Below are 18862 nucleotides of genomic sequence, written 5' to 3'. Positions count from 1 at the left end.
AAGGTTTTATTTAGCTATTTATATAAATATTTATATACAGTGGTACCTCCGGGTTACATACGCTTCAGGTTACAGACTCCGCTAACCTAGAAATAGTGCTTCAGGTTAAGAACTTTGGTTCAGGTTGAGAACAGAAATTGTGCTCTGGCGGCGGCAGAGGGAGGCCCCATTAGCTAAAGTGGTGTTTCAGGTTAAGAACAGTTTCAGGTTAAGAACGGACCTCCAGAACGAATTAAGTACTTAACAGGAGGTACCACTGTACTGCTGTATCATAAATATGTCTGTGGTTTACGGCAATGTAAAACCAGACAGTAAAATCATAAAAGGTTTTGAGTCCACCAGAACTTAGGTTTTAAGCAAATCAAGGAAGAGGAGTGATGGAGGAAAGCTGTCTTGCTCTTGACATCTGCATCGGTCAAAAATCCATTTCCCTTTTATGCCTGATGTGCGGCTGGTCACAGAGCATTCGCAGTTCCTGAATTTGCCACTCGGCCATTGGGTTTTGCTGGGGAATTTGAGATTTCAGCAGCTCAGCCTGACTCCCCAATACACCCCGAAAAAGGGACAGATCCTCTCCCCGGAGAACGAGGCTGCAGGGAAACTGAATATCAAGTCATCCGTATCGGCGTCAAAGAAATCCACACGACCTCCTTCATAGTCCAGGTACACCCGGATCTTCCTGGGCTCGTATCTCAAGCTCAAGAGGGTCCTCTCGGAGGATGTAAACGCCGTGAGCCGATAAGGAGACAATGGCGTCCTCAGTGAGTCTGGCAGGGCCTTGCCCAGAGCCCAGATTCCCCCGTTGGGATTGAAACTGACCTTTCCTTTCCTCACGACAGACTCTCTGGCAGCTCCCACTGCCCAGATCTCCATGTTTTCTTTCAACTCCCATTGCCTTTCAATTGGACGAGACTCTCCTTTCCTCCTGACGGACGGTTCTCGGGAAGTCCACAGGGCCTGCGGCGTCGCCTCTTCTACTTCCACCTCCCACCAGTGTCTTCCCGAAGCGAACCTCTCTTGGCCCAGTACAAAGGGCTCCCAGTCGAATCGCGAAGGGTTGTCAGGCAGGTCCTGCGTCCTGCATCCCCATCTTACTGTCTTCAGGTCTTGGGAGAGGATGAGGTTTGCATGAGCTGTGCTGGGATCCAGAGTCACCTTCACTGCGGAGAAGAGGAAAAATAAGGAAAGAAGGATGGTTGGATTTATTTATTTTTTATTAAATATTTTCTTGTTTTACGGAAGTATGGGTAACCAAAAGTCCCTTCGTGCGTGGTCGCCATCTGTTGTAAATAAAAATATGCCCTTTTCCCTTATGGGGTATCCAAGAGCCCATATAGAGTCCTTACATAGGTTCCCTATTGGTAGGAGAAAATAACAGAGGCCAACCAGAGAATATTGAGAAGCAAAGCAGCTAGTAAGCTTGATCTTTATTAATCTGTTGCAACAGGGTGCTCCCCTCACACGCAGGAAATGAAGAGGAACTCAGAACAATGGCACGCAAGGCCTTATAAAGACTATTGAAATTGCCACCCTGTAGATCAAGACCACCCCCAGAAACATTATGCATTCATCACAGAAGGGGTGTAACCTAAGACCACCCCTCAGATAAGGCAGTCTAAAACAGAACATTTGCGTGTTGTTTTCTCCTGTCGCTTTGTTTATTTCCTGTCTGGCAGGTTACTTGATTGGATTTCTTGGGGAGCCTGGGCAGTCTTGTAATGACAAGGCTCACACCCTTATTCAAACACAAGATTAAGACAGGATTTGTGAAGGAAGAGACAATGGGGAGGCGTTTCCATTTTGACCATGCAGAGAAACATTTGCTCAGTTTAGGAATCAAAGTGGTTCCAGGTTGGCTTTCCTGTGCTGATCTATGTACGTGTGGTTATGAACGTTGCCATATATCTAAGACCATAAAATTCCTATCACAAATGTCTCTCCTATTTTTTCCATGTACCATTTTTACAAATCTGATTCATTTGTTGAGACATTAGGGGGAGGAAAAAAAGGGGTGGAGGGGGGGAAGATGGGTGGGGGTGGGGGTGGGGTCGGGTGGCGATGTTTCTATTATGCTTAATGTATGTAGGGTTTGGTGTCAGCGTCGCTTGTGCTGTTCACTTGTTCCTTTGGTGGTGAGAGGTTGGGGTTGGCCCAGGGTGTGGTTGTTTGTTTGTGGTTGGCTGTGGTGACCTTTGTTTTCGTGTGTGAGTGAGGTGGGTGGGTGTTTTGGATCAGGTTAGCCATATTGATTTGTAGGCTGTTGGTGGATTATTGTCGTTGTCTTGTTGGGCTGTGTATGTGATAAAGGGGAGCCATACCGGGGTGAAGGTGTCTTCTTCTGTTTGTCCCCGTGTCAGTTTCAGTTTATTAGTTAATTTTTCTAGTAGGGCTGTTTCCCATACTATTTGGTACCATTGGTCCATGCTTACTCCTGACAGGTCTCTCCAGTGTCTGGTTATGGTGTTTCTGGCTCCTGAAAGTAGGTAGGTTATAAGTTCTTTGTGGTGTAAATGGGCATTGTTGTCTTGGAAGATGTTTAGTAGGGCCAATTCTGGGGTGATGTCTAATACTTCCTTTTTACATATTTCTTGTGTGGCTGTTGTCCAGAATAGTTGGATTTTGGGGCACTCCCACCACATGTGGAGGTATGTTGTATGGTGCCAGTAGAAGCATAAACTTAACCAGAGAGGGACTCACAAAACTCGCTTTCCACCGGCTTCTGGTCAGCCTAACTTACCTCACAGAGGTGTTGCGGGAAATAATAATAATAATAATAATAATAATAATAATAATAATAATATAATTTATTTGTACCCCGCCGTCCCCAGCTGGGCGGCTAACATCATAAAACTAACACAGTATACACAGTAAAACTATACACAGTATACAGTATTAAATATGAGCAACGTAAGCCACCTCGAGCTTACAAAAGTATGGGATTTCAACGCAATGAAATTTAAATGGCTGCCTGGCGCCATTTAGAGCTTTAAACACCACCAGCAAGAGCACCTTAAATTCACCAAGAACTGGACTGGCAACCGATTATTAGATTTACCTAGGTGCTCTAACATATAGCAAGCTGCAATCCTATGTTAAGAAATGCTTGTTTTGACGTAGGATTACACTGAAATCATGTTTTTCATGGGGAGCAGGTGCGATTTAACGCAAAGGCCCCCTACTTGACCTCCATCTCATACATTTAAAGAGCCAAAAGCTCCCTTATGTTTCAGTCGCGGAGATCTACCTTTCTTCCATGTTTGTGAAAGGATTCGTAGAGGCATGTTCTCCTTGAACTTTTCATGCAGGCACAACCTTGCCATGGGTTTGGTGTTGCTGGCACAACAGTGCAAAAATGGGTGGCTTCGGCAGTGCAGAGGGGTGACTTTGGCAAGAATAAAACGTTCACTCAGAGGTCAGTCCTTCTCATGACTGTGGTGTGAATCCTGCAAGGCAAAACGTTTAATCTGAAGGCAATGGATAATAATAATAATATATTATTTATACCCCACCCATCTGGCTGGGTTTCCCCAGCCACTCTGGGTGGCTTCCAACAAAATATTAAAATACAATGGTGTATTAAATATTAAAAGCTTTCCTAAACAGGGCTGCCTTCAGATGTCTTCTAAAAGTCTGGTAGTTGTTTTTCTCTTTGACATCTGTAGTATGGTTAAAACTCTTCTCACCAGTATCTCCCATTTGTGTGCATTTGTAGGGGACAGTGAGAGTTCCTTTGCATTATTCTATTGCTGTTTCAGCATGTGGGTGATGTTTACTAGTTTTTACGCTGCAGTGGTTGTTCTGCAACTTAATGCAATGTCGTATACCACAGCCGTGTCGTGTGAGCTCCCCCATTCCTTCGTGAGCCCGCAAAGCAGTATCGGACTCCTGTCAAAGCCTAGCTGTTGTTGTTCCTGAAAAGAAGCACTTCCATGAGGTGCTGTTGTTGCTGCACTGCAACATTTTGTTGCAGATCCCCATTTGTCGGCGTCAGTTGCTGCGCTGCTCTGCACACTGTGACCTGAAACGCAGTGTGGCGGGGTGTCTATGGGTGCTGGATTCCACGGTTTAGGGTAGGGGGTCAGTAAACCTTTTCAGCAGGGGGCCAGTCCACTGTCCCTCAGACCTTGTGGGGGGCCGGACTAGATTTTGAAAATAAAAATAAAAATGAACAAATTCCTATGCCCCACAAATAACCCAGAGGTGCATTTTAAATAAAAGCACACATTCTACTCATGTAAAAACACCAGGCAGGCCCCACAAATAACCCAGAGATGCATTTGAGAAAAAAGGACACATTCTACTCATGTAAAAATATGCTGATTTCCAGACCGTCTGTGGGCCGGATTGAGAGGGCGATTAGTAATAATAATAATAATAATAATTTATTATTTATACCTCATCTGGCTGAGTTTCCCCAGCCACTCTGGGCGGCTCCCAATCAGTGTTAAAAACAGTACAGCTTTACATATTAAAAACTTCCCTGGGTTGCCTACCCCTGGGTTAGGGAGATAAGATGGGGTACTTTCACCAACCAGCTGTGTCGATAGGTTCCTTCAGTCTGTGGCTAACTTCAGATGTGCTCAGAAGCGATAACCGAAACAGGTTTGCAGCAGCTACACCTACAACAGCATTCCTTTTACTGAACTGAAAGTCAAAGTGAAACAGTACGGGCACTTCCAGAAGAGAGCTTAATACAGTGGTACCTCGGGTTAAGAACTTAATTCGTTCTGGAGGTCCGTTCTTAACCTGAAGCACCACTTTAGCTAATGGGGCCTCCCGCTGCTGCTGCGCCGCTACCACACAATTTCTGTTCTCATCTTGAAGCAAAGTTCTTAACCCGAGCTACTATTTCTGGGTTAGTGGAATCTGTAACCTGAAGCGTCTGTAACGCGAGGTACCACTGTAATACAAACATGCTGGTAGAGTATTGCAAGCAGAGTGCTAGCAACAGATTCTATGGGATTTTCCTTGGAAAGGGCAAATACGTATTAAAGGGGGTGGGTACTGCGAAAGTCCTGCAAACATGAGAGGCACCAATCTCACAGCAGACTCCTGCCTGGAGGCACCCCAAGGAAACTCCATAATGGGATGATCTTTAAACTAGAGTAGGTAACCATTAAGGGACGCAGGGGTGGCGCTGTGGGTTAAACCACAGAGCCTAGGACTTGCCGATCAGAAGGTTGGCGGTTTGAATCCCTGTGACGGGGTGAGGTCCCGTTGCTCGGTCCCTGCTCCTGCCCACCTAGCAGTTCGAAAGCACGTCAAAGTGCAAGTACATAAATAGGTACCGCTCCGGCGGGAAGGTAAACACAATCAGAACTTCATTTTGCCCCCCCCCCGAACTGCCATTCCATAATATACAGCTGCTCTTCTATTCCTAATAGGTTAGTACAGGGTTTCCTAAACTGTGATATGTGAACTTCATTCTGGTGGTCCATGGCATCTCTACATTAAGTGTTCATCTTGATTATTAACTGCACGTTCGATTGCTTATTTTATTTCTTGCCTCGCATTTTTGTTTTACATTTTTTTTTCCTACGGAATGCAAACGGTGATGAAGCAAAATGCAATGTAAGAAATGAAAGAAGCTGTAAAAATACATTGAAAGACCTAGCACAGTGCAAATTACAATAATAGCTGTCAACGTTCAGATTTGAAAATAAGGGATCAGCAGCCTCGAAAATAAGGGATCAGCAGCCTCACCTGTCTCGGGGACAGTCTACAGGATATCGAACAATCTGGGATAGCAGCGGGAAATGGCACTGGAATAAGGGAATTTCCCGCAAAAAAAGGGGAAGGTTGACAGCTATGATTACAATAGCTACAACAGGCAAAATAATTAAAATAATCCAGTGGTCTGCTAAGACCACCAGCAATTTTCAAGTAGTCTATGGGAATGAGGAAGAAGTCTGAGAATCACTGGTTTTTGGGGGGACAGACAAAAAACTATAAAAACTACTGCTTTCCAGCATAAATCCCAAAACTGCTTTTTTATTTTTTAAAAGAATTACCAGTCTCAGCAAATATAAATGTTTTTATAAATGTTCTAAATTCCACTGTGCTTTTATCCTGCTTTTCTATTCTGCAAAGTTTTAATATTCTCAAGGTTTTCCGTTTATATGGTGCTATTTCTTATTGCTGTATCTGTGCTTTGTATGCTGCTTAGAAACTGTAATACTTAAGGAGGTATATAAATTATTTTTTAAATTAAATGATTGGGGGGTAAAAAAACAAAACAGGAACTTTTTGAAGGTGCAGAGTGTAAGCAAGTAGGCACACGATAAACAAACGAACTAATAAATAAATAGCTTTGCATCTTGCTCCTTCCTCCTTACCTTGATCCCAGACCCAGAAGTCCTCCGTCTGTGAAACCTTTTTGCTTTGAGGCGGAGGATAACTCAAGACAACCGGAGGCAGCGCCGCAAAATGCACATTTGCAGTTATCGCGCACACATACAAGGGAATTTACAAAAGCCAAGGCAGACTCAGGATATCAAGCAAAGCCGCAAGATGAGGCTGCCGGGGAAAACTCAGACCACACTTCCATCCACAATAGGATATGAAACAGCGGAATAAACAGACCTGCTGGCTAATCGGACCTCTCCAGTCTTCAAGTTTCCGTGTCTCTGAAGTTGACAGCAGCCTCCAGGCAGAGACTTCACATCAATGTTTCTCGCCGCCTCTCTCCTCAGGTGGTTTTATAGCCTGCCCTTGATACTACTCCATCCGATGCAATCCTAACTGTTTACTCAGCGGACTTTTTGGCAAGGCCAAGCTCTGCAAAAATGATACCTTTGCTTATCAGTTTTGCATCTCTCATAAACGGTTATATTTTACGTAAGCGGATGTAAGTGCTCAAACAAGCCTGTATTTATGAGCTATCGGGGAAAAGCGAGGCGAGGCAGTGGCCTCAGGGCGGCACCCTGGAAAGATGTGAGAGGGTCGGCCGCCTGAGGGGCAGAGAAGCCTCCTCATGGAACTGTATGCAGCGTGGAGAGAAGACATAAGGTTCACCGCATGTTATAATTTGAGAGAAAACCTAATGAAAATGCTGTACCAATAGTATCTGACCCCGGCCAAACTGGCCAAGATGCACAAGAAAAGTTCTGACATTTGCTGGAGATGCAAAAAAGGGGTTGGTTCCTTTATGCACAGGAGGGACACGAGTGGTGCTGTGGGTTAAACCACAGAGCCTAGGGCTTGCCGATCAGAAGGTCGGCGGTTCGGATCCCCACGACGGGGTGAGCTCCCGTTGCTCGGTCCCTGCTCCTGCCAACCTAGCAGTTCGAAAGCACGTCAAAGTGCAAGTAGATAAATAGGTACCACTCTGGCGGGAAGGTAAACGGTGTTTCCGTGCGCTGCTCTGATTCGCCAGAAGTGGCTTGGTCATGCTGGCCACATGACCCGGAAGCTATACACCAGCTCCCTCGGCCAGTAAAGCGAGATGAGCGCAGCAACCCCAGAGTCGGCCACGACTGGACCTAATGGTCAGGGGTCCCTTTACCTTTACCTTTACCTTTACCTTTTATGGTCTATTTATGTTGTTTTCCATTTTGTTTACGTTCTGTGTAAATTGTTTTATAATAATCTTTTTTAAAAAGGAACTGTAGCATTGGAAGGGGCGGCGAGGGTCCTCTAGTCCAACCACATGAGCCCACAAAGTCAATGAGGAAAGCCGACAGGTGACATCGACACTTCATCCAAGAAGCAGTTCAGCTCCAGTGAGAGCCAGCGTGGTGTAGTGGTTAAGAGCGGTGGACTCGTAATCTGGTGAACCGGGTTCGCTTCCCCGCTCCTCCACATGCAGCTGCTGGGTGACCTTGGGCCACTCACACCTCTCTGAAGTCTCTCAGCCCCACTCACCTCACAAAGTGTTTGTTGTGGGGGAGGAAGGGAAAGGAGATTGTGAGCCGCTTTGAGATTACGAGTCCACTTCAGGTAGTGATAAAGCGGGATATCAAATACAAACTCCTTCTCCTCTGCTCTCTGCAGCCAGCCAGCAAGGCACCCCTTTCCAGGGGGGCTTGGAGGCAGAAAAAATGCCCCAGTCTGCCCAGTTGTAGTCTGTTCAATGGGACATCATGTGTCATGACTTCAGGCCCATTGATTTGCACAGGAACAAAAGCCACATCTGCACTATAGACTCAAAGCAATCTAGACTTTAGAACAGTCATGGCTAGAACCCCGTAAAAGATCTGTAGTTTGATACAGGTGGCTGAGAATTGCTAGGACATCTCTAGGTCTCATTCCCATGGGAAGCTCTGTGAAGCTCTGTGAGGGGAACAGGGTTCGTTTCATCTAACTATTCTCAGAAACCAAAACGAACTCCGGTTCCCAGGACTTTATGGGTGGAAGCCATGACTCTTTAGAGGGATATGGTGCTATTTTAAAGTATAATATGGATTGGGCTCCAATCTAGAGGGATACAGCCCATTTTTCAAGGGCACTTCTCTTGTTGCCACTTTCAGGTTTATATGATTTACCGTAAGGCCAACTAAAGGTTTTATGGCCTTCAGCCTGGCATTTCCAATCTCAGTTGTAAACTTGGGACTTTCCAGCTGCATGTTTAAAACCCGGGTACAAAGGTCCATCAAGTACAGGTGGGCAAATGTCTCAATTTCTTTTTCAGTTTCTCATTTTTCCAATCTCAAGCTCCATTCTCCACATTTGTTTCTGGTGTCTTTATTCTTAAAGGACTCATGAAAGTTAATTCCCATTTTAATGTCCCCTTCTCCAAATAGATACATTTTTGCAAAGCAATTTTGCCTAATGTAACGCATAGGTGTATGTTTTTCCCATCCATTATACGCATTTGTATGCACACTTTACATCACTGCATGCACTTTTGCACGCACAAAGGGTCAGCTGCATTGCAAAATCTGGCAAAGCGCGGGTTTCAAAGGATGGCTGCCTTTCAGTTTTTGTGCTGTTTCAGAAAGTGTGAATCGGATAGGCTCAGCTTGAGATGCAAAAGAAACCAAACTTCTCCTGCTCCTCATCCATACCCTCAAATCACCTTAGTGATCCCAGGACCAGCCCCAGGCCACACTGCAATGGTACAACCCCTTCCCTATCCACTCTCATAGAATCACAGAAAGGTGACGTAGAAATTTTGTAAATAAATATATTTTTTTATGAAGTGGTCAGTCAAAGATCTCTGAAGCTTCCAGGCTGCTTGCAAGTATAAACGTTGAGGGTGGAAAAAGCTGTGTCGGTGAATTATCCAGCTAGAGCTCATAGCAGACACCTGGAAAATTGGGCATACAGTGGTACCTCAGGTTACATATGCTTCAGGTTACAGACTCCGCTAACCCAGAAATAGTGCTTCAGGTTAAGAACTTTGCTTCAGGATGAGAACAGAAATCGTGTTCCGGTGGCGTGGCAGCAGCAGGAGGCCCCATTAGCGAAAGTGGTGCTTCAGGTTAATAACAGTTTCAGGTTAAGAACGGACCTCCAGAACGAATTAAGTACTTAACCTGAGGTACCACTGTATGTTTTTGTGCAAGAGTGAAATTGTCTCACCAGCTCTATTTGGTTTCCATGATAACATGATGGTTGTTTTCTGAAGGGAGGTTTTTAATGCTTAATTATGTTTGTTTATATGCTGGAAGCCAGAGAGTTTGGCCGGGGTAACCCAGAGTACAAATAATAAAATTACCATCATTAACCCCCATAACTGTTTTTACCAAGTGGTTCAAAGGGTCAGCCCAGGAAACTGAAACTTAGGAGAAAAAGAAAGCTGGTGATTACGAGAAACAGACATCGCAGGGTGGAAACTCCATATCTCTTCTGCTGCAGTTGCTCTTTAACTGTTTATTTCCAAAGGAACAAATGATACAAAACAGCAACCACAGATGCAGAAGACTCTCTACGTTTAGAGAAGTGTCCCACCATTTTAAAACAGGCATGGCTTCCCCCAAGAATCCTGGGAAATGTGTTAAAAAGTGTTGCCAGGAGATCCCTATTCCACGAACCACCATTCCCAGTTCCCTGGAGAGAGGGCTTGGTAAACCACCCCAGAAACAGTTTGAGAAAACAAGAGGGAAGACGTAACACTCTAATTAAGGACCGCAATACCTCAGGGATTGCCTCTTCTCATATGAACCTACCCAGACCCTGAGATCATCTTCTGAGGCCCTTCTTCATTTGCCGCTTCCTTGAGAGGTCCAGAAGGTGGCAACACGAGAACAGGGCCTTCTCTGCAGTGGCTCCCCGTCTGTGGAATGCTCTCCCCAGGGAAGTCCGCCTGGCGCTTTCACTATACACCAATAGGCGCCAGGCAAACACTCCATTTTAACCAGGCCTTTGGTTCAGTTGATTGACCTTTTAAAATGGGGGTGGGGTGAGGTTATTGGGCTGTTGTTTTTATTTTGATTGGGTATTTGATGGTTTTATATTTTGATTTTGTTTTGTGAACCGCCCTGAGACCTCCGGGTATAGGGCAGTATATAAATTCCACCAATAATAATAAATAAAATAATAATAGTGGCACCCTCCTGTGGAACGCCCTCCCCTCAGATAAAGATACAGTGGTACCTTGGGTTACAGACGCATCAGGTTACAGATGCTGCTAACCCAGAAATAGTACCTCGGGTTAAGAACTTTGCTTCAGGATGAGAACAGAAATCATGCGGCGGCAGCAGGAGGTCTCATTAGCTAAAGTGATACCTCAGGTTAAGAACAGTTTCAGGTTAAGAACGGACCTCTGCAACAAATTAAGTTCTTAACCCGAGGTACCACTGTATACACAACCTTTAGAAGACATCTGAAGGCAGCCCTGTATCGGGAAGATTTTAATGTATGACGTTCTATTATGTTTTCATATGTGTTTGAAGCTGCCACTATCTTTTACTCTAACCTACCTCACAGGATTGTTGCGAGGAGGAAACGGGGAGGAGGAAACTGCACCTTGAATTCCTTGGTATATAAATTCAATAAATAATAATAATTAAGCCAGGGGCTAGACAAATGGGGCAGCTAGACTGGTGACTGGGAGTGGCTGCCAAAACCACATAACACCGGTCTTGAAAGACCTACATTGGCTCCCAGTACGTTTCCGAGCACAATTCAAAGTGTCTGTGCTGACTTTTAAAGCCCTAAACGGCCTCGGCCCAGTATACCTGAAGGAGCGTCTCCACCCCCATTGTTCTACCCGGACACTGAGGTCCAGCGCCGAGGGCCTTCTGGCGGTTCCCTCACTGCGAGAAGCCAAGTTACAGGGAACCAGGCAGAGGGCCTTCTCGGTAGTGGCACCCGCCCTGTGGAACGCCCTCAAAGAGAAAATCTACCAGACTTTTAGAAGACATCCGAAGGCAGCCCTGTTTAGGGAAGCTTTTGTTTGATGCATTGCGGTACAGTGGTACCTCGGGTTACATACGCTTCAGGTCACATACGCTTCAGTTTAGACTCCACTAACCCAGAAATAGTGCTTCAGGTTAAGAACTTTGCTTCAGGATGAGAACAGAAATTGTGCTCCGGCAGCGCAGCGGCAGCAGGAGGCCCCATTAGCTAAAGTGGTGCTTCAGGTTAAGAACAATTTCAGGTTAAGAGCGGACCTCCAGAACGAATTAAGTACTCAACCTGAGGTACCACTGTATTTTAATATTTTGTTGGAAGCCCAGCCAGATAGGTGGGGTATAAATAAATTGTTGTTGTTGTTGTTGTTGTTTCAGCATGCACGGGAAGCACTAGCTAGACAACTAAGAGCTCCCAACTAAAGGATGATTTCCTCCTGCCTTTCCCAATGGACCAGGGCGGTTTGACACCCTTTGAAAGGCACCTTTGTGCTGTAAGCAGTTGGACGAATGGGCCTGCAGAGAAACAGGTGATCCAGAGTTCCTTTTTCAGCAACACGTTTATTTCAAGCTACCCGTTCTTTCGCAACAACCTGTTTTCAAAAACTTACTGGAAAACATCTCTTGGTAAAAAAAAAAACAAGTTTCTGTGGCTGCCATTCGCGGCGGCCATTTCTTTGGTCTCTCCCAGGCTAGGCCATGTGGTGCGTGTTGTTGGTGGGGAACAGCAATGAGGACAGGTTGTTGGCGTGCAACCGACGGAGGGGGCTCCGTGGGCTGCAGTTCTCGTCATTCGGCCTGGCGTGGCCCCTCTGGGCGTTGGCGCTGTTGGGCACGCCGGGGCGAGGTGTCCTGGCCTGCGGGTGGCTGGCAAAAGCGTCGGTGAGGCTGCTGAGGTTGGCGGCCAGTCCCTTCAGAATCTCGTTGTGGGCGCGCATCGTCTCCATAATCTGCCTCCGCTCCTCCTGGCACCCGGCCGCATCCTGCCTCAGGGTTTTCAGGAGACTGAGCGCCACCTCTCTGTCGCGGCCCATCTCCAGGAGAAGCTCCTCCTGCTCCTCTCTCGACTGCTGCAGCAACTCCTGGAAGAGGGTCTCGGCCCCTTTCCTCTTCTTGGGCCGCAGTATGGCAAAGTCAGCCAGGGGAGATGGGGCGGGTGGCGGGTGGGCCACGGGGGGTTCTGAGGGCGGGGGAAATACAAATGATAACTTTATTTTACTTATTTACTTTTATTTAAAATTTTATAATAACAACAACAACAAATGAAGCAATCGTTTGTCAAAAGATGCACGCCCACACAGGTACAGTAGTACCTCGGGTTACATACGCTTCAGGTTACATACACTTCAGGTTACAGACTCCGCTAACCCAGAAATAGTACCTCAGGTTAAGAACTTTGCTTCAGGATGAGAACAGAAATTGCATGGCGGGAGCAGGAGGCCCCATTAGCTAAAGTGGTACCTCAGGTTAAGAACAGTTTAAGGTTCAGAACAGTATGTAACTGTACTCAAGAATCCAGATCTGCTGGAACTTCTTCAACTGAGTACAGATCACAATGAATTCTTCCATCTGTCTCAAATGGCTGAACCGATATTATTATCATCTATTTATTAATCATCTAATGTGAAAATAGTCTCCAGGCGACTAACAGACTCAAACTACAGAGTTCGAAAAAACTTAGTAATCATTACCATAGTAAGAAAAGAAAGCAACAGCTACAGTCATACCTTGGAAGTCAAACAGAATCCGTTCCGGAAGTCCGTCTGACTTCCAAAATGTTCGGAAACCAAAGCGCGGCTTCTGATTGGCTGCAGGAAGCTCCTACAGCCAATCAGAAGCCACGGAAGCCCCTTCGGACATTTGGCTTTCAAAAGTAGTTCACAAACCGGAACAGTCACTTCCAGGTTTGCGGCGTTTGAGAACTAAGCTGTTCGAAAACCTAGGTATGACTGTACACCAGTTGCAAGAACAGTAAAAACAGCAGCCGTGACTATTCTTGAATGTAAATTTATGTTGCAGACAAGACAAAACCTAGAGTTGTATTTGGACAACGCGTACCTGTGTTGACGAGGGCATCCTGATGCGAGGGGCTTATTTGGTTAACTTGGGGTCTCTGATAATCCAGGTCCCTTCCTGTGGCAAAATGCAGGGAGAAAAACAAAGCAGAAATAAAGGAGGTTAGCAGAGCTGGGTTTGCACAACAGAAATGCACGGTTTGTTTGTTTTTTATTTAAAAAATTGTTGCACAAAAGGATTAAGGGTGTTGCAAATGAAACAACAAAAAGATTCATAGCAGAGTTACCACGCAGAACATTTTCACCGCAATTTCTCCAGCACCCACAGGGCAAAGCAACACACCCACCAAACACACAGAGGCCAACTCTTACCACTGCCTTCATTGCTGTCTTCCTCCTTCATCGCTGCCATGTCGTTCTCCCCAGCCTCTGCCGTGTCTTCCTCAGTACCATTCCCAGTCACCATTCCTGTGTCATCTGGAGAACAAAGCAAGCAGAGGAAAAATACCCACCAGTAGTCAAAGTTAAAACAGCTAAAGGAAATAGACACAGAGACATGTTCCCAAGACATGGGTGGTGCTTTACTTCTTATACAAATATTTCAGACGACTGGTTATGTTTGTAACGCAACTTAAGAAAATAATAAAGAAATGCTTTTTTAAAAAAAAAAAGTGGCTCCATTTTTTCTCTTTCGTGCCAACCCCTGAACGCTCTACCCTTAACAATAATTCATGGCAGGTGCTAAAATAATAGGATATCACCAGGTAAAAATGACCAATAGCCCAGGTCAGCCTTCCCCAAACTGGTGCCTCCCCCGATGTTTAGACTACTGGCTGTAGCCCCAAACATCTGGGGGAAACTAGATTGGGGAAGGCTGGCCTAGTGAAATGGGTAAAAAAACATTGACTCCCCAAATTTCATTTCAGTCCCACCAAGGACTGAAAAAGATAACATAGACAATAGCATTTATTTATGCACAGCGGTACCTTGGTACTCAAATGCCTTAGTACTCAAACAACTTGGAACCCAAACACTGCAAACCCGGAAGTGTTTGTTTGCGGACTTTTTTCAGAAGCTGAATGTGCTCCATTTTGAGTGTTACACTTCCATTTTGAGTGCCATGCTGAGGTCTGTCTGTCTTTGCTAATTTTGCATTTTTTTTTTTGCAGCTCTTTTTGTTTTGTTTCTGTGACTGTGTGGAACCCAGTTCTGCTACTGATTGATTGATTGTGTGGCTGCAGTACATTGTTTATTGCTTTCATTTTATAGACCAGTTGCCTTGTTAGATAGTAAAATTCATGTTAACTTGCTGTTTTAGGGGTTGTTTTGAAAAGTCTGGAACGGATTAATCCATTTTGCATGACTTTCTATGGGAAAGAGCACCCTGGTTTTGGAACGCTTTGGTTTTGGAACCAACTTCCGGAACGGATTAAGTCTGAGAACCAAGGGACCACTGTACGCTACAGAGCAAAACTATAACTGCGGCAATTTTCTCGAGAAAGGAAACAGGAAGCCGCAATGCATACTGCCAATCAAACTCCCCCCCCCCCTTAGAAATGATCCTGTTCAGCAGGCATCGCTAAATAGCGGTGTGGAGAAATACAGTGGTACCTCGGGTTAAGTACTTAATTCGTTCTGGAGGTCCGTTCTTAACCTGAAACTGTTCTTAACCTGAAGCACCACTTTAGCTAATGGGGCCTCCTGCTGCCGCCGCGCCACCGGAGCACGATTTCTGTTCTTATCCTGAAGCAAAGTTCTTAACCTGAAGCACTATTTCTGGGTTAGCAGAGTCTGTAACCTGAAGCGTATGTAACCCGAGGTACCACTGTATTAAAATGACCGAATAGTGTAAGCAGGACTCGGGGCAGCTGTGGCTGTGGAAACCTACCAGAGTCCTCTTGCTTGAGGTATTCTCCGACATTAACCACATGGACGTCCGGTGGGATGATTTCTTCCGCTGCCGGCTGCGGCTGTTCCTGCGCTGCTTCCGGTTGCGGCACCAGGTGGAAGCTCAGGGTTCGGCCCACCCGGCTGGGTTTCATGCTCGCGTTGCCCTGGAGGATGCGGTGCAGCTGTTCGTAGAAAGGGCAAGTCACCTTGCTGCTCCCCGCCTTGGAGTTGTGATCAATCACACGCTTGTATTCCAGCCTCATCACTTTGGTCTTTGAGCGGCACTCCAGGGCGGTCCGGCGATGGCCCCGCGTGGCCATCTTCTGGGCAATGTATTCGAAAAAGTCGATGTTCTGGTGGCTGTTGCGGAGCTGGTCCTGGATTTTCTGCTCTCCCCAGATGTCCAGGAGATTCAATGTTTCCTGGAGCCGCCACGAAACGCCACGGCCCTTGCGGCCGTTGCTGGTACCCCCGCTGCTGTTGCCAGTCATCTGTGGAAACGACGGGGAGGAAAATAAAGAGAGTTTCGAAATGCATGCAGAGAATGCATAAGCTACAACCGACAGAGCCTTGAAAGCTAACCAAACTAAAGAGACCTCAAAAAAGCTAATCCAGAAATGGAAACAAGAACAAATACCAACGTTGGAGGAGCGGAGAACGAAGCTGATGGACTACGCAGAACTTGATGAATTGACTGGGAAGATCAGATATCGACGAGATCAAAAGTTCATCGAGGACTGGGGGAAATTAGTTGAATACTGGGAATGTATAAGTGATAATGGAATAACGCTAGTGGCATTTAAAGAAGCTCTGTAATAACATAAGAAATGTTGTAAAAAGGCAAAATAGAAGTGGGGGGGTAGATATAAAGGCAATAGGAAAATTTGGAAATGTGTAATTAAAGAAGTTAGAATTGGGATGATTGGCAGAGAGGCCGAAGGAAGTCAAAAACGGGAAATTTAATAGGAATTGTAATGTGGCATGAATGTATGGAAAATCAATAAAATATAATTTTAAAAAACAAAAAACAAAAAAGCTAATCTAGTTCTGGACAACAGCCATAAGAGAAATATGTAAAATAACTAAGCAACTATTAGACATCACCCCAGCAACACACAACACGCACAAAACAGCGACAATTTGTTGCTGACAAAGGACAGCTGGACATATAAAGGGCCCATTACCTTGCAGCGGTTCTCCACCTGTGGGTCCCCAGATGTTGTTGGACTACAACTCCCATCATCCCTGAGCTCCGGCCTTGCTAGCTAGGGGTGATGGGAATTGTAGTCCAACAACATCTGGGGGCCCCACAGGTCGAGAAAGGCTGGTTAGGGCCTCATCAAACCTCAATCCGGCCCTGCATCTGCCCCACCCCACCCTAAAATGCCTCCCGATTCAGCGCAGAGGGGGCACCCGCCGCCTGCCTCCCCGCCCCCCCCCAAAAAGCACCGACGGATTTTTCACCTTGGAGGGAAGCAGCAACGAGGAAGAGCTGCTCCTGCAAAGCTGAGCCCAAAACAAAAGGCAGCTGGAGTCGCAGGGGGCGGTGGCGCGGAGCGGCTCCTCTGATTGGGCCTGGCGCGGCTCAGGAACGTTCCAGGAAGCCCCCTCGTCCAATCCTGGAACGAGGCGCGGGGGCGGGGGGGGGACACCGCGGATTCCCACGGCTTTCTCCGTCCGCTGCGGAAAGTCAGCGGAAGTGGGTGGATCCGTGGAGCTTTGCTTTCGGATTGCTCCTTCCTGGGAGGTGCACTGGGCTGTGTGCGCGTGTCGTTACTGAAAGCCTGCTACTCCGGGTTTGGGCGCCGGGGGGCAGCAGAGCTCCTTCAGCCACGCGCCTCCTTTTTAGGTTGGACTAGATGACTCGGGGGATCCCGATTTTGTGGTTGCCTCATTCTTTGGCCGCAGGCAGCCTTTCGTAGTACAGTGGTACCTCGGGGTACATACGTTTCAGCTTACATACGCTTCAGGTTACAGACTCCACTAACCCAGAAATAGTACCTCGGGTTAAGAACTTTGCTTCAGGATGAGAACAGAAATTGCACAGTGGCAGCAGCAGGAGGCCCCATTAGCTAAAGTGTTGCTTCAGGTTAAGAACAGTTTCAGGTTAAGAACGGACCACTGTATAGCTGATCTTGGCCAGTGCATGTCAAAAGAAGCGCAAGTTTCTTTTTTTAATTTCATGGGTTGCCCTTTTCGTGGAACAATCTAACTTTGGCATATGGCTTAAATGCCTTATTTGACTTGTTTATTTATTACATTTATATACCACTTTACAGGACGCGGGTGGCATTGTGGTCTAAACCACTGAGCCTAGGACTTGCTGATCAGAAGGTCGGCGGTTCAAATCCCCACAACGGGGTAAGCTCCCGTTGCTCGGTCCCTGCTCCTGCCAACCTAGCAGTTCGAAAGTGCATCAAAGTGCAAGTAGATAAATAGGTACCGCTCTGGCGGGAAGGTAAACGGCATTTCCGTGCGCTGCTCTGGTTTGCCAGAAGTGGCTTAGTCATGCTGGCCACATGACTCAGAAGCTGTACGCCGGCTCCCTCGGCCAGTAATGTGAGATGAGCGCCGCAACCCCAGAGTTGTCCACCTGAACCTAACGGTCAGGGGTCCTTTTACATTTACCACTTTACATCTTCCAAGGAGCTCAAGCATAGCTGTCAACTTTTCCCTTTTCTTGCGAGGAATCCTATTCAGAATAAGGGAATTTCCCTTTAAAAAAGGGAAATGTTGACAGCTGTGAGCTCAAGTTGGTGTACAGGGTTTTCCTTCTCCCGATTTCATCCTCACGACACCCCTGTGATGTAGGTTAGGGTAAGAGACCGTGGCGGCTTCAAACAGATATAAAAACATAATAGAACATCAAACATTAAAAACCTCCCTGTACAGGGCCGCCTTCAAATGTCTTCTAAAGGTTGTGTACAGTGGTACCTCGGGTTACAGATGCTTCAGGTTACAGACTCCGCTAACCCAGAAATAGTACCTCAGGTTAAGAACTTTGCTTCAGGATGAGAACATAAATCGTGCTCTGGCGGCGCAGCGGCAGTGGGAGGCCCCATTAGCTAAAGTGGTGCTTCAGGTTAAGAACAGTTTCAGGTTAGGAACAGACCTCTGGAACGAATTAAGTACTTAACCCGAGGTACCACTGTATTGCTGGTGCTAGTCTGAGCAAGCAAGCTCTCCTAGTGATCAGTTTGTTGCATTTGATTTTTGTGACTGCCAGCTGAGTTAAGCGTGGTTTTTCCTACCTTTAGCCCAGTCAAGGTAAAAGTGAGAACAGAATCCCCAAACCCATTAGCTAAAGTGGTGCTTCAGGTTCAGAACACTTTCAGGTTAAAAACGGACCTCCAGAACGAATTAAGTACTTAACCCGAGGTACCACTGTATTTCTTTATCTCCTTGAGGCAGGGCTCCACTACCAAGAAGGCCCTCTGCCTGGTTCCCTGTAAGCTCACTTCTTGCAGGGAGGCCCTCAGAGCTTCTTGCAGAAGAAGGCATTTGGAGCTGGACCTCAGTGTCTGGGCTGAACAGTGGTCAAGAACTGCACCATGAGACATATTTTTACATTAGTTTTATTACATTTCACATTTGGTTGCCCTAAACTGGAAGAAAGTACAGCTGGGACCCTTCCTCTTCCAGCACGTTCGTCTGAAACATTCA

At 46.3% G+C, this 18862-nt stretch overlaps 2 protein-coding genes across 2 annotated transcripts; both read right to left on the bottom strand.

Moving 5' to 3' along the window:
- Window positions 1-305: 305 nt before the first annotated feature.
- LOC309365138 (E3 ubiquitin-protein ligase TRIM11-like) lies at window positions 306-3433 on the bottom strand. Its single transcript, XM_081903321.1, has 2 exons — window positions 3245-3433; window positions 306-1160 (listed from the first exon to the last, which is right to left on the bottom strand). Exons 1-2 carry the CDS (start codon window positions 3318-3320, stop codon window positions 523-525), a joined length of 714 nt encoding a protein of 237 aa, XP_081759447.1. The 5' UTR covers window positions 3321-3433; the 3' UTR covers window positions 306-522.
- An 8402-nt stretch (window positions 3434-11835) lies between these two features.
- On the bottom strand, window positions 11836-16929 carry LOC309364972 (uncharacterized protein). Its single transcript, XM_081903034.1, has 5 exons — window positions 16664-16929; window positions 15198-15690; window positions 13682-13786; window positions 13353-13427; window positions 11836-12474 (listed from the first exon to the last, which is right to left on the bottom strand). Exons 2-5 carry the CDS (start codon window positions 15688-15690, stop codon window positions 11987-11989), a joined length of 1161 nt encoding a protein of 386 aa, XP_081759160.1. The 5' UTR covers window positions 16664-16929; the 3' UTR covers window positions 11836-11986.
- Between the last annotated feature and the right edge of the window lie 1933 nt (window positions 16930-18862).

Source organism: Podarcis melisellensis, assembly GCF_964234715.1.
Source record: "Podarcis melisellensis genome assembly, chromosome: 2".
Taxonomy (NCBI): domain Eukaryota; kingdom Metazoa; phylum Chordata; class Lepidosauria; order Squamata; family Lacertidae; genus Podarcis; species Podarcis melisellensis.
The sequence above is the reverse complement of the archived record's forward strand: the minus strand, read 5'-3'. Positions and strand labels throughout refer to the sequence as shown.